Here is a 14,484-nt window from a genome sequence, read left to right as displayed (position 1 = left end):
TTTTGCCTTCACCATCCAGTACTTTAATAGAAAGTTAAACGTCATACAGCACTAAAACAAGATGGCTGCTACGCTTATGTTTTTTCTTTAGTGAGTGAGCAGTCTGTACACCTCTTAGTAGTCTGTGCGAGAATACGATGATAGTGCGGTGGAAGAACCCCCACTCCTAAATTCTTGTGTACGGAATAGTAAAATAGTATTTACCAGTATTTAATTACATGCGTCGAGTGGCGTGGCGTGGGGTTACGATGATGTATTTCTGGGTTTAGTTTATTTATGGTTGACAGCTGTCTGACTAGTGACGTGCTTGTGTTTGACTGATTCTGTCCCAGTGACATATTGATTGAATGAATTTTGGAATGAATGAGTTGAAGTTGAAATTGACAGGAATACCAATACAAAATACAGAGAATTTTAAAGAATTATGGATATTCGTTAAACACTGTCGCATCGCATTAATTAGGTTATTGTACTACCAATAGTTGTGTTCAGTAGTGTTAGGTACAAACATTTAAAGTGCAAACTATATCAAATCCTAAGGATGTTATGTAGAGATTGGTGATCGAACTTGATGGCCAGGAATTAGTTATAAAGAGTTTCCATAAACTTAACACGATGGATATTAATAAACTAGTAAGCGAAAATCAATCCATTAAAATAGTCCCCTCAATAGAAGATTCTCTTCGGGCTATGGGACTAGATGTAGGCCTTGATAGCCATTCGAGAAGATGGTTAGACCAACTGAAAGTGACCTGGAAAACCTGGAAAAAGAGCCCTGCAATCGAATCTCACATTGAATCGTTTCTTCAGTGTGCAGCTGAACCATTCAGAGTAGTTCTAGTTTTTGTTATCAAATGTGATGATTTCAAGGATTGTAAGCCAAAAACTTTGCCTTACTTTATTGTGGAAACTTTATTTAAATGGTCTCAATCAAGTGGCACACTACCTACTGAAGAGTTAAAACTACCTGCATTCCACATAGCTACACAACAAAGAAATCAGCATTTCCTGGGTCTACTTGTCAAAACATACAGAATTACTACAATCAAGGAAAAAATATTACCCATTGTGAAAGATATGGTTAAAATGGATAACTGCAAGCAAGCATCTCACATTGTAATAGCAATGGAACTGTTTGACGATATACCTGTTGAGGATCTAGTATTTCCATTGATTTTACAAGACAAATCAAACTTGATTGATGAGTATTTAAATGAGTGTCCTGGCCAAGCCAAGCCACTGTTAATTTTTTTGGATAAATTGCTTGACAAAACAGTGAGCATTCGTGATTATGTTCAACATTATATAACTGACAATGATATTTCACATGTTAGATATGATAAACTTCATTATAAACCACTAGGAAAACTAGTGGCTCGTTTATGTAATAAGTTCAACATTCCTATAGAAACTTGCAAGAATCTGAGTAAAAATCGCACAACTGGTGGATTGAGATACTTAATACACCAAAAATATCAAGAACACAATGTGAGCTCCTCTGTATGGGAGGATTTAGTAAAGGACTCACTGAAGCAGAACGCTGGTTCAGGACGAGAATTCATTGAAATGTTAGTGGAATATGACCGAAATGAGGCTCTTAAGTGGGCTTCATACTTGAATATGGCTGAGAATGAGTTGCCACTGGCACTTAAAGAAATTTCTTTGGATGATGTCCCTGAAGAAGAAAATTGGGACACTAATGACAGTTCACCACAAACTCCACAGGAGTATTACAAATTAAGTTTACTAGAAGATGAGATAACACTTATTGACAATGGAGAAAAATTTTACAATCTTATGATATCAGAAGTTGTCAAAAGCAGTGTTGTAGGCATTGACTGTGAATGGAAGCCATCATTTGGAGCAACTTATTCTCAAGTTGCATTAATACAAATTGCAACTAGTAATAAAGTATATCTTCTAGATGCTCTAGTATTGAACAAACCAGAATATTCAAGCTTTTGGTACACTTTCCATAAATCTTTCCTTGATAATGCAGAGATCATTAAAGTAGGATTTGGTCTAGAGCAAGACTTGAAAGAAATGAAGTCATGTCTAGTAGGTCTGGGGAATATTAAAGTGCAAGGTGAAGGATTACTGGATCTTGGGACTTTGTGGAAGAGTCTTCTCAATAATGGGCTCACCTTGCCAGGGAACAGTGATAATGTGGGAAACAGTCTCAGCTGTCTAGTACAGTCATGTTTTGGATTACCTCTTGAAAAATCTGAACAATGTTCTAATTGGGAATTGAGGCCTTTAAGAAAGACTCAAATTCTGTATGCTGCATTGGATGCTCATGTGCTGATACAAATATATGAATATCTTCAGAAACTGTGTTCAGAACAACAAATTAATTTTGAGGAAATATGCAATGATGTTATGTTGGAAAGTAAGAAAAAATGTACAAAGAAACCTAAGGTTGTTGATAGATTGCAGGCAAGTGTCCCTGTGGTGCAATCCAGATCAGTTCATGAGGTGAAATTTATAGTTGAGCCTTTGTTGTCTAATTTGATGCCTTATTTAAGATACTGTGGAATAGATACTATCGTCATGCCATCAACAATGTTATGGCATGATGCAATCAATGTAGCAATATCAGAAAATCGCCTAGTTTTGGTATGTAAAGTTAAGCATTCACCAACAACAATATTTCCACAAAATTCTATATTAGAAGTTGGTAAAGACACTATTATTCAACAGTTACGAAAAATATTTAATAGTTTTAACATAAAAGTGGAACAAGACAATTTGTTCAGCTTTTGTATTAATTGTAATAGTAAAGATTTAAGAAAACTGAATTCAGATGAAGTTGTGAAGATGTGTAATGAATACCAAAGATTGTTGAAACCGCCCAACCTACACCCTGATGGGTGTGATGATGAAGAAAATTCATATTATGACAATTTTCTGAGTGATTCTGATTGTGATGAAGATTTGTATCAAGCTGATGTTCAGCCAAAATCATCCCTTACCACAAGTAAGGGTGCCACCGTAGACATCTACGATGCTGGTAAACTATTAGCACTAAGTAAATGTGCAATTCTATGCGAAACATGTGGCAAATTGTTTTGGGATGAAGACATATTGTTAAAACCTGTAACTGAAGTGGTTTACAATTTTAAAAAACTTAAAATTTGGTAAGTTTTCTCAAGGGGTACAAAAGTTAAACACTCATTCATTTTATAATAATTTATTTATATGTAAATAAATTCAACATGATAAAATAATGTACCTAACTTAAATAAATATAAATGTTACTGAAATTAAAGCCTGTTGCTATTTGGAAATGTCACAGCAGTAGAATATCTTACTAATAAATTTTATTTTGACTGTTACTGGTACCTGTATTCCTACCTGCCTATTGTAACTTCATTTAAAACAGTAACTATTAGGCACTTGTACAAATGCTTTACCTCAGTATATTAATAGGGTGCCTAATAATAACAATTTCATTGGTAATGTAGATAGCTAGTATTGAGCACATTCCCATTACCTGATTGTAAACTCCCCATGTTATAACTCCCTAGATAGTAACAGACAACAGTTTATATAGTTGGTACAGATATTAATTAGAATAATATGCAAAGAGTCATGTTAAAGTAGTTCTGATAAGGCAGATTTTTTATCAATTAGCAGAAACATATTATTACAGTAGGTACCTTGTATCATATTATGATAAGTTTATTTGTGAAACTAAAAAGAATACAAAACATTTACTGTATAACATAATAAATAGATATATATTTTTCTAAACACATGCCTAGATAGATAATGAAGAGAACTGTTAAATAAACAAATAATAAAGTTAATAGGTAAATAAAAAAATACAAATGAATGAAAGGCCTCTTGATGATAAAGTAGGAAAGACTTTAATGTGTTGTTGATGCTTATTGTAATCAATCTAGATTTCATTGGATTGCAGCTAAAAGGTGAACGCTGTTACTGGCAATAAACCTTCTTGCAATTAATACTGTTTTCAATATTCTCAACGAGTTTTGTTACATGGCTGCAGCTCTGTTTACAAGATACTAAAAACCAATACAATGACTTTTGTAAGGAAATCAGTCTATACAACAAAGTCATGAAATATGATGTACTTATCAAAAGTAATAACTTAGCAAAAAAGTGATAATTCTTAATTATATGTTTAGTACTTACAGCTTCAAATCTTAGAAATAGTATAATAATGAGTCAAGACTTAAAATTCAATTTGTTATTATTATACAAATGAAGTTGCAGGTATAAGGTGCTTTGAAATTATTAATTACCTACATTGTTATAACTTATAACATATTATTTTTGTTGTACCTATGTTAAACTTTTTTTTCTCAGTATGTGTAAAAGCTTTTATATTATAAATTAGTATTATGTACTATTAAGACTCAAAATAAGAAATATGTTTTGACCTATGATATCCTCAAATTAGTAGGATTCAGACATTGTTAACATTGTAGAATAAAAAGTAGGCACTTCAGTTATTTCATACAAGTTACAATAAAAACTGTATTGCTATTTGGACCATTATTGTTGACAAATCCTTCACCATACACAACAGTTTACATGTGTAGACTGGAGATGCATTAATAGAGAAAACCGAGAATATATCATTTATATTGCATCAGCTTGATCAGTTGTAATGATATTAGCATTCTGTTTTTAATCATAGAGGACAAAATGATTAGCGGAGATGTCAGAACGTAAAATCTCTTAAGAAAGTAGTGCGCTAAAATGCAATCAAAACCAATCTTTGACATCTCGTTAGTACTATGTACTAGTTATTGATTACCCCTACCGTATCCTACTCCGCCTACAAGAAGGCGCCTGACCTACATTCCTTAAGGCATCTCCGCTATCATTCCCTCCTCCATGGTTTTAATGTATTCAGTAACTGTCACAGTGAAGATTGTAGTTTAAGCCTTTGTTTATAAATATAATTATATTTAAAAAATATGTTTACTACCAGACAGTGTCAATATATTCTTCAGAAAATTACCATACAATTGTATTCCTTTTTAAATAACTCTACTTCTTCCTCAGTTAACTCTTTGTTCCCCTTTAAATTCAAAACCTCCAAATTTAATTTCGGGAATTTTCTTAAGGTAGTCAGGTTGTTATTCTCTAAGGATAATTTCTGTAACAAAGAAAACATTTGGTTATAAAAAGATGCACTGAACTTTTGGTGGAATATAATATCTATGTTGATTTGGTGCCCGACTTTCTCTTACAACATTTATAAATATAACTTCATAATCTTACCTTACAGTGTTGAAGCATAAGTAATGAAGGCAAGACATTTGATGTCAAATTCTGATTGGATAAATCAACATTTTCACAGTAACTATAGTATTGCAAGTGAGGTAAGCTGGTTATTTTATCATTAAACATTATTTTTAAATCCTGGGTATTGTTTTTATAATCCAGAACCAGTTGATCTTCTATACTCCATTTGGTTATCAAATCATCATAGTAGCCAGCCCTCAAATAATCTATGGTTTTCAATGTATGTAAATTTTCTATCACTTCATTGTGATATAGTTTTGCGTCAATGCAGTGTAGAAAAACAGTTGTTGTCAAAAGTGTCCCTGAAAAATAAATTGTATTATGATCATGAAATAACAGTATTTTGCCAAGTTACTGTGTCGATTTTCAGATATACATATTTTCCATATCTACTCAATTTGTTTTCTTACTAAATTAAATGAATATAAAAACAAAAATAAGAGACAACTAAAAAAGTGTATATATATTAAGCCTTCTCCAAAAAAACTTCTATGAAAAATTCAGAGAGACTTCTATGTTGTAATATAAAAAGCCATAATTACATTTATTGTCAGGCTCCATGGCCAACAACTGACGACAAGCATCAAGCTGATTAATAAGTTCTTCAATGACAGGCTTGGAATATTTTCTTTCGAAATTAACTTCTCCTCTACCAATATAGGTATTGGAATTTTGCTTTATACCAGGAATCGTCTCAATCCCCCCATCTTCCGTGTCATACTCCAACTGGAAAATAAATAAAAACATCATAGTGACTGATTTACATACTTTTAAATCAGTAATTACCAGAACGAATGCAAAATATATATAGTAATATAATCCTACTTATATTATAAAATACAAACAAACAAAGTTTTCTTCTTTATAATATATATTAGTATAGTGAAATTTTGTGAGAATGTATGGATGTATGTTTTTTATTCAATCACGCAAAAACGGCTGGACCGATTTGATTGAAATTTGGTATGTAAATAAGTGATACCCTGGATTAACACATAGGTTACTTTTTATCAACACACCGGGCGAAGCCGCTGGCGGAAGCTAGTATAGTATAATGTCGGGACACCTTTTCACACACGGTTGGTTAGCCCCATGCTAAGTTATTAAGTAACTTATGTTATGGGTGCTAACACAACTGATAAAATGAATGAACCAGACTTACTTTCACATCTGAACTTTCATTGATTTCCGTATTATGCTTCAAAATCCATAGAACATCATACTGGTGCCTTGTACAAGACTGCCACTCTCCATTTACTAGTTCATTGTTACAGAATAAGCGTGTCTTTGAAGCTATATACTGCTGGCTGACAGGCTTACTAAATGCTATTGTTGTTTTCAATGGCGACACTGCATAGACTACAATATTAATATTTGTTCTAACAGCTCCTGTAAAATTTTTGATAGTTAGAATCAATATTTTTTAAATATAAGGTGAAATTGGTGGTAATTAAATGACAGATACTTGTATACATGATTTTACCGATTGTTACAAATAGCTTTCCCAAAGAAATTTTTTTTTTATTCTTTATTGTTTTATGACAATATAATTAATAAGGAAAATTGTTTTTAATCATGACTCAGGAGTTCAGGAGACTGATGATTATCAGTCACTAATTACCAGTCACCCTATATGTATAATGCAACATAATGTCTACTAACTCTTAAAGAGTATTCTTTTTAGACATAGAGGCTATTGTAGTTATTGAAAAATGCACCAAAAGTTTACCTAAAAGCCATCTTTGATAGAACCATGCACTGGTGTCATCAGGGTCAGTGAACGCTGCACTCTGCACCATTTTCAACTCATGCTTATGATGGCTGTCTTCTATTGGTCGCCCACCTGGAAAAAAACAAATCCATAAGTTAGTGGGGTCTAAAAAGGATTATATAACCTCAACATCACTTTAAAACAATATTAAACTAATTATAAAATATTAGTATAATAAATATACAAGTAAAATGTACGGTAGACTGCACATCAGTGGTAACTGTCATGCACCTTAACTCAATAGTAATAAGTACGATTTTCCTATAAAACTGTTACCACTGACCTGAAGTTGACTGTACTAACCTTCCAAATCTGGATAAAGTTGCACAAGCATTTTACTCCTATAGTGCCATGCAGAATAATTGGAGAAATTGTCCATTAGTTTATCAGTTGTGAAGTCAAATTCATCTTTCAATGGTGTGGTGCATTGGCTTACCACAAATCTTCTATAATCCCAAGTATGAACTGAAAGGATAATAAGATTCATTAAAAAAAAGTCTGAATTAGATATTAAATCTATGCTCATATAATAAAGAGGACTTTTTTATTTGTTTGTATCCTTAAGGCTCGGATACTACTGAACTGGACGTTGGAAAGCTACACTTTGCCAAAGTAAAATAGGCTATATTTATCCCGGTATGGACAGTAGTTTCCTGTAAATCATGGGAAGACTGCTCAGTAGCTGGCACAAAAAATCTCTATTTAGTTTAGCTCTACTAATACAATATTTGACTCAAATAGTCATTTATTATTTAGGCCGAATATACTTACAATTTCTTTCATCTAACTTCAAATATGTATTACAGAGAGAAAGCTCCTTCGCCCAGTCAGGGTCTGTCCTAGTGGTCAGTACCCATTCCCTTTGGTGCCAGGCACAATAGGATTTTGGGTTTATTTTTAAACAATACTCAGTCAAATGCAATTCTGCATCATACAATTGAGATAATTCTTCTTCACTCTCATTATTTTTCCTGGAAATTTTGTTAAGTTTATCAGTTAGTTAATATCCATTGATGTTTTAAATTAATTGATATATGTTACAGGATGATGTTTTAACCTTTTTATGGGCATTTCACAATATTACAAATATTTTATGTAAGTACAGTCAGCGAATACTATATCTGATAAGTTTTAACACAAAATGCTGTGATGACAATTCACTTTTTGTAATGATAATTTAACATAGATAAGGACAATGTGTGGCAACTTATCATAAAGGCTCAACGCAAAAGACATTACTTGAATATAGACAGTATTTCTCTTCTGATATTCCATAGTGTACTAATGTCCGGGTTGGATGACAACACTTTTCCAGTTAACTCCAATAAATCCTTATCTAATTCACCTTCTTGTCTCTGAAAGTCAAATTACATGAAGGTCAATAAATGCCCAGTTCACTAACAAACCAGATTTTTTTTAAAATATAAAATTCTATATTAGAAGAAGGAATAAATTTTCAAAATTTAAACTTACCATATGAAAAATCTTTTGCATAGCATGTTTGTAAACTTTAAGCTTCTCTTGGCGTTCTTTCTCCTTTCTCACACGTTCTTCTTCAGTTGTACGAACTTTGACTCGACCGTGCTGAAAATTAAATATTATCAGTTCCCTTTTTGTTCACACAAAATTATTTAATTTTACGTTTTACAAAAGTTAACACATCACACTCAAAATATAACAGAATAATTGGCTGTAAGTGTACCATTTTAATTTGTCTTAAATCTGTTTAGTGTAACTTGTTATTTGATTTTAAATTTTTAGGAAAAAAGTATCTTTCTCGAAATTACTCCAAAAATCAAAATTGAGTCAGACACTGTCAGACAAATCAATCAGGCTAACGTCACTATTGTCACGCATTGTATCTGTCAACTCTGTCACCTGTCACTGCGACTAGAGCTGCGACTGCTTACAGTGTTGCAATTGCAAACGCTAAGTTTTTTCTTCTTTCTTAGCAATACGGAGCATCTTCCGCCAACACAGTCTTTCAATGTCCGTTTCAGAAACGTAAAGGAATATTGAGAAGATAAAGGTTCGCATGAGTTGGATTTGAGTTTTGTAGTTAATGCCTCTGTTACACCTTAGCATAGCTTTTCGAGTCGCTTTACTGCGGTTTTTTGCCTTAGGTAGCCAACGAGGACGCAGCCCTCATTGCTCCGATCAACTTACCTAAATACCTCGCCCGGGAACTTCGCAGGAGTCTGGAGTCTGGTGGCTACTTAATAAGTTTACCGATACTTTTCATTCAATCTTTGATAATGATATGAATAGACAAAAGTTATCATGGATGGACTTTTAAACCAAACAATTATATGATTTTTTTCGTTACATATAATTTTCTAGAATTACATGCAATTTTATTTCTAACATATTTCTTATTTCCTTCATATATTCTTATTTTCTTCATTTATTCTTATTCATTCCATCATCATGATTCCACCTGGAAATCGTGTAATATTGACATATTTGACATTCGTATTTGACAATATTGACAGACAACCTATTTTGGTGTAAATGAAAGAGAAACTTACAAGTCCAATACTTCTTTCTTTACTCGAAACATCGAAAAATAACCTGAGCATTATCAAATCTGGTCGATTATCTCAGAAAAGTGATAAACTCATTTAAGTGATTAAGTTGTCTCAATATTTACGTGGTGGTATTGTTGTAAAGCAGCTGTAGAATGAATAATGCACCGCAGTTCTCGTTGCGCTGGAATAATTACGTATCTCACGTAACAGAAGCGTTCAATGTTCTCCGTTTTGAAAACGATTTAGTGGATGTAACGCTGTGTTGCGATGGAGGCAAAATTAAAGCACACAAAATGTTGTTATCTGCTTGTAGCAGTTACTTCAAGCAAATATTCAAAGAGAATCCATGTCAACATCCAGTGATAATATTCAGAAACTTCAAGTTTGAAGACCTCAATGCGATCATCAACTTTATGTACCATGGTGAGGTAAACATATTCCAAGAACAGTTGGAATCATTCCTCATAACTGCTGAGCTATTAGAAGTTAAGGGTTTGACTGATAACATGGAGGATGAATCATCTAAAAGCCAGTTGAGGATAACAGACAACACCTCTTTAGATTTAAGTTCTAAATCAAGTAGAATGACTGAGGATATTGTGCCTATATTGTCTGATGAACCAATTAACTTAGCTACTATGCAGAGTTCCAGAGAAGAGTACATTCCACAACCTATCACATTGACAAGCAACCCGAGCAAAAGTATTCCAGAACAAGAAAATGGTACTGTTGAAATGCAGCCAGAAACTTCAAAGTCTGACGATAATGTGAAATTGAAAACAGCACCATCTACTAGTGAAGAAATGCAAGTTGATACACAATCAACGTCAGTTGAAGATTTATCAGAAAAAAATAGTTCTGGTATGTAAATAAGCAGTTCACTTTCTATGTACTATCATGTTAAAACTGAATTGTATAAATACATATGTCACCCAATTTATTTATAGGTAACTAATCTATGTATATTATCTCAGTCTCAGCCATAGAAAATATTAAAGGTGTGGCTTAGTAATAAATCAGTATTTTATCTTGTAAAGTGCCATGTGGTTACTCTAATCAAAATTCTAAGATAGGATTTTCCTGCTCTAATAATCTGTAAAGACTAAGCTCAATAAAAGCTTTAACATAATGCACATTTTTAATTTAATCATAATTCTCATTACAGAATCAGAACTGGCGAAATTCCGCTGCCAATTGTGTCCAAAAGGTTTCAAGCATCCCACTTCGCTGACATTACACAAGGATTCACACGCAGGAAAGACACAATGTCCAGTGTGTCATCGGTCTTTCTCAAGGTCCTATGACATGAGGAGTCACCTGCAAAGGATACACCAAGGAAAACAACTGACTATCAAGGAGATTAGATATAAGAATACCAATGACAATGTGGCCCCCAAGCAGTTTACCCATCATATTTAGTTATAGCTTTATGGTAACCAAGTTACCTATTATAGCACTCAGTGCAAACACCTAGAACTGTCTTTATATATTATAGAGTTTATGTATAACAGCTATTACTTATATTGATATGAAAATAAATATTATTATTTACTATTTTTATTAAAAGTCACAAATGATATTGCTCAGTGCTAGCTTTGGCTATTTTTATACTAGTCTGTAAAATACTGTTTTAATATAATAATTGTTTCCATTATGTTTTGTTTTATTTGGATATCAGTCTCCAATATTGTATGAAATCAATCGTCAAAAAATCAGTCGCGCCCATATAAATCTAGCATCTATGGTCGCCGTTCATCTATCTGTCAATAGTTTAGGCCTTAGGCTAGTGGTTGTTTAGTCATACTAACCGTGCCTGATATCAGAATCGATATCGCGCAATCGGAAAAGATTATTTTCAAAACCACGAGGGCAGGACCACTGACGGCAGCTGGTAGCAATTAGGTAGCATCTCCCTATAATAGGGGGAGTGATAGCGATGCAAACCTGAAAACTGAGCGGATTATCCACTAGTTTGAGAGAAAATATTTGAAACGTAATCAATAATGTTGATAACTAATCTGCTAAATACCTACACTACAAAATTTTCCTATAAGTAATTATTTGATTAAAGACATGTTATATGCGTGTCGGACTTTAAAATTAAGTATAGGCACCAATCTTCAGAAATAATATTAGTGCGTATCGAACTGGCCATAAAATTATCACGCGATTAAAAATTTAAATGTTGTTGAACCACCTATCTATGTATTTGTTAAAGATGATTAAAATGTAGGCACTTCCTATATAGTTCCCTTATGTAGGTTCTCCCCTATAACTCTATGTGTACCCAACAGTAAAATAATTTTCCAAATACCTATCTACCTACATTTCGATTACCTATGTGCTCAACTCATTATTTATTTGAAAGTACGAGATGACACATCTAGCTAGCGAGATCCACGATAGACAATCTAAGTACGTATAAAAAAAACCGGCCAAGTGCGAGTCGGACTCGCGCAAGAAGGGTTCCGTATCATTATTTGAAATGAGCAAAAATAACACATTTGTTGTATCGGAGCCCCCCAAAATATTTATTTTATTCTAGTTTTCAGTATTTGTTGTTACAGCGGCAATAGAAATACATCATCTGTGAAAATTTCAACTCTCTAACTATCACGGTTCATGAGATACAGCCTGGTGACAGACGGGCGGACAGAGGAGCGAAAACAATAGGGTCCCGTTTTACCCTTTGGGTACGGAACCCTAAAAACAACGGGTTGCACTTGAATATAGATAGCTGAGCGGGGCTGAGCTGTGAAAAGAGGTAGGTGTTTCCACTGAAGCGGAGGTGCGGTGCATTGCCTATTCGCATCGCAAGTTTTATTAAATTGATGTCATTTGGACTGGACAAGTCAAGAACTTAAAAATACATTTCATATACTTACCTAGGAAAGCATAAACACTGCGACTTTTCTCAGCTTCGCTTCGCTCTACTCCACCCCGCCAGTACCTACGATTACATTGGAACTTCTTCAGTAGTAAAGAGGCGAGAGTGAGCCGCCCGCTCCGCAGTACCTCGCTCTGTGAGAGGGAGTCTAGAATGTTTTCCCAATATTTTTAACAATTACATTACTCTCCGCCCATACTGTTTAATTTGAATTGCAGTAAAGAGAGTAAGTAGGTATATAAAAAAAAATTGTCGACTTTGAAAAGAGCGCGATCGAAACAAAATCGTTCGGAATCGAATCGCGATCGAAACAAGTTCGCGAGCGTGCGCGGTGCGCGCCTCATTTGAAAGCGAGCCGTATTCTCTAATGCTACTGCTCCACCTGCGTCTTAACGCGTTAAATTTTGGCATTACGCAGATGTGGCCAACGTTTTAATGTCAATTTATACTAATGGCAATATAAATAGCATTAAACGTTAAGCGATAACTCGGGTGTCGGTTTTTTGGACGCATCAAAGGGTTTTAGTGCGTAGCTTATAGCGCTAAGTGATGTTGGCTACATTAATGCCATCTCATTGCACGCATGCAAGGACGAGTGTAGATACTTTGTTTAAGTTGTAACTGCATTTTACGAGCACGATAATGGAATGGTCAAATGAGAAAGCTTTAGTTTTTAGAATTATTTTGTGTGTCTGAGTTTAATCTCTTTAATGTATGTTAACGCGTTACTTCATGAGGGATTAACTCTTTGCGTAAGTGTAGCCAACACGCATTTTTAATGCTATAAGTAACGTGTAGTTGGCCATTGACATTAACGTTAACGCTAACGCAGGTGGAGCAGGAGCATAAAAGAATAGAGAAGAAAAGAAAAGAGAGTAAGTAGGTATATTTCAAGCCATGTGATTGGCGAATCGCGGCACAACTCGTCTCCGCTCCGCCTCAGTGGAACCGCAGCCTCAGTTTTTCGAATCGGTCTGGTCGCGATTAGCATTTTTCCCCATTACAAAATGTGCTAAGCGCCACTAAAGTAGCTTTCACTTCAAAAAATTTAAATGGGTTGGTAACTGCTTATTTATTTGGCAATAAATCAGCAGGTAATTTAATATGTAATTTAGACCTACCTACTTTACGGACAAATTTTCATGATCTAAGTTATTTAGGTGCCTAATTATCTGTTTCTACGTTTCTACTGATACAGTTTAGTAGGTATTTTTCCTGACTTTTAAAGTACCTACCTACTTAAGTATCTACTCATTAAAATTCAATTTTCTAATTAGAGAAAAGGGCAGATCAAAGTTAAAAAGGACGTTTAAATTACGAATCTGAAGCGATTCCCTAAAACAAAATTGGTAGGTAAGTAATGTTAAAAAATATGGGTAAGTAACAATAGTCAAAATAGTTAAGAACTATTTTGTTGTACACAAATAATCATAATAATTGAAGTGGAATTAACTGCGTTAGTGCATGCAGCAATGCCCGTAGCAGCGAGGCACGCGGAGCTGCGAGGGGTAAAAGCTAAGAACCAAAAAGCTTCAGTAGCCGCCGGGCGGGACAGTCAGGGGTTGTAGAAGTGAGGGTGGCGGGGGTCGGGCGGAGGGCGCTCGATACGCGCGCGCGCCGCGCTCCGCCATCAGCCAGTCGCATTTCGACATCGTTGCGCTCGGTCTGTGTTACGTTCAGCGGCGCGCATCTGTCAAACGCTACGATATCGATACAAGTCTTGCTTTTTCCATAAAGTACGTATTTTATATAATAAAATAAAACGAATATATTCATTAGCATAAGTATTACTGTGAATCGAGAGTGATATAATTCATATTTATGGTATTTATTAAATTGTTTACATTTAAACCACATGTTTACGAATTACGTTAGGTTTGTTTCTGATAAGAAGTATAAATGCATTGATTGTAATTAATTAAACTGTGCAGTGCCTTCTGAAATCTACAAAATGCGGTCGATCCAAATACGTTACTATACCTGCGTATTTATCATTAGAATTCGAATAGTGCATTGAT

General features: G+C 34.2%; 4 protein-coding genes across 9 annotated transcripts in view; 3 read left to right on the top strand and 1 right to left on the bottom strand.

Moving 5' to 3' along the window:
* Positions 1–351: 351 nt before the first annotated feature.
* LOC110371963 (exonuclease mut-7 homolog) lies at positions 352–3,853 on the top strand. The gene has a single exon (XM_021328440.3). The coding sequence runs from the start codon at positions 616–618 to the stop codon at positions 3,139–3,141; it is 2,526 nt and encodes an 841-aa protein (XP_021184115.3). The 5' UTR covers positions 352–615; the 3' UTR covers positions 3,142–3,853.
* LOC110371965 (geranylgeranyl transferase type-2 subunit alpha) lies at positions 3,175–8,913 on the bottom strand. The gene is made up of 10 exons (XM_021328441.3): positions 8,754–8,913; positions 8,525–8,635; positions 8,291–8,406; positions 7,823–8,022; positions 7,355–7,516; positions 7,010–7,123; positions 6,443–6,669; positions 5,823–6,006; positions 5,257–5,582; positions 3,175–5,131 (listed from the first exon to the last, which is right to left on the bottom strand). Exons 1-10 carry the CDS (start codon positions 8,754–8,756, stop codon positions 4,982–4,984), a joined length of 1,593 nt encoding a protein of 530 aa, XP_021184116.3. The 5' UTR covers positions 8,757–8,913; the 3' UTR covers positions 3,175–4,981.
* Positions 8,914–9,523: 610 nt separating this feature from the next.
* On the top strand, positions 9,524–11,233 carry LOC110371966 (zinc finger and BTB domain-containing protein 14). The gene is made up of 2 exons (XM_021328442.3): positions 9,524–10,440; positions 10,745–11,233. Exons 1-2 carry the CDS (start codon positions 9,732–9,734, stop codon positions 10,996–10,998), a joined length of 963 nt encoding a protein of 320 aa, XP_021184117.3. The 5' UTR covers positions 9,524–9,731; the 3' UTR covers positions 10,999–11,233.
* A 2,813-nt stretch (positions 11,234–14,046) lies between these two features.
* LOC126053490 (neural-cadherin) overlaps positions 14,047–14,484 on the top strand; it is a 254,021-nt gene continuing 253,583 nt past the window's right edge. For all 6 annotated transcript variants that reach the window (XM_064035018.1, XM_064035016.1, XM_064035017.1 and 3 more), the window contains exon 1: positions 14,047–14,202. The gene's annotated coding sequence lies outside the window, so the exon portion shown is untranslated. The remainder of the gene's footprint in view (positions 14,203–14,484) is intronic.

Source organism: Helicoverpa armigera, chromosome 6 (assembly GCF_030705265.1).
Source record: "Helicoverpa armigera isolate CAAS_96S chromosome 6, ASM3070526v1, whole genome shotgun sequence".
Lineage (NCBI taxonomy): Eukaryota > Metazoa > Arthropoda > Insecta > Lepidoptera > Noctuidae > Helicoverpa > Helicoverpa armigera.
Note: the sequence above shows the minus strand (reverse complement) of the source record. Positions and strands in the feature narration are given on the sequence as shown.

Excerpts from the sequence above, each read along its gene's own strand:
- LOC110371963 (XM_021328440.3), top strand. The coding sequence starts at position 616 with ATGGATATTAATAAACTAGTAAGCGAAAATCAATCCATTAAAATAGTC.
- LOC110371965 (XM_021328441.3), bottom strand. Across the intron at positions 8,407-8,524 it reads TGCAAAAGATTTTTCATATG|AGACAAGAAGGTGAATTAGA; the intron begins GTAAGTTTAAAT and ends TTTGACTTTCAG. Across the intron at positions 5,583-5,822 it reads CATGGAGCCTGACAATAAAT|GGACACTTTTGACAACAACT; the intron begins GTAATTATGGCT and ends TTTATTTTTCAG.
- LOC110371966 (XM_021328442.3), top strand. The coding sequence starts at position 9,732 with ATGAATAATGCACCGCAGTTCTCGTTGCGCTGGAATAATTACGTATCT. Across the intron at positions 10,441-10,744 it reads ATCAGAAAAAAATAGTTCTG|AATCAGAACTGGCGAAATTC; the intron begins GTATGTAAATAA and ends TTCTCATTACAG.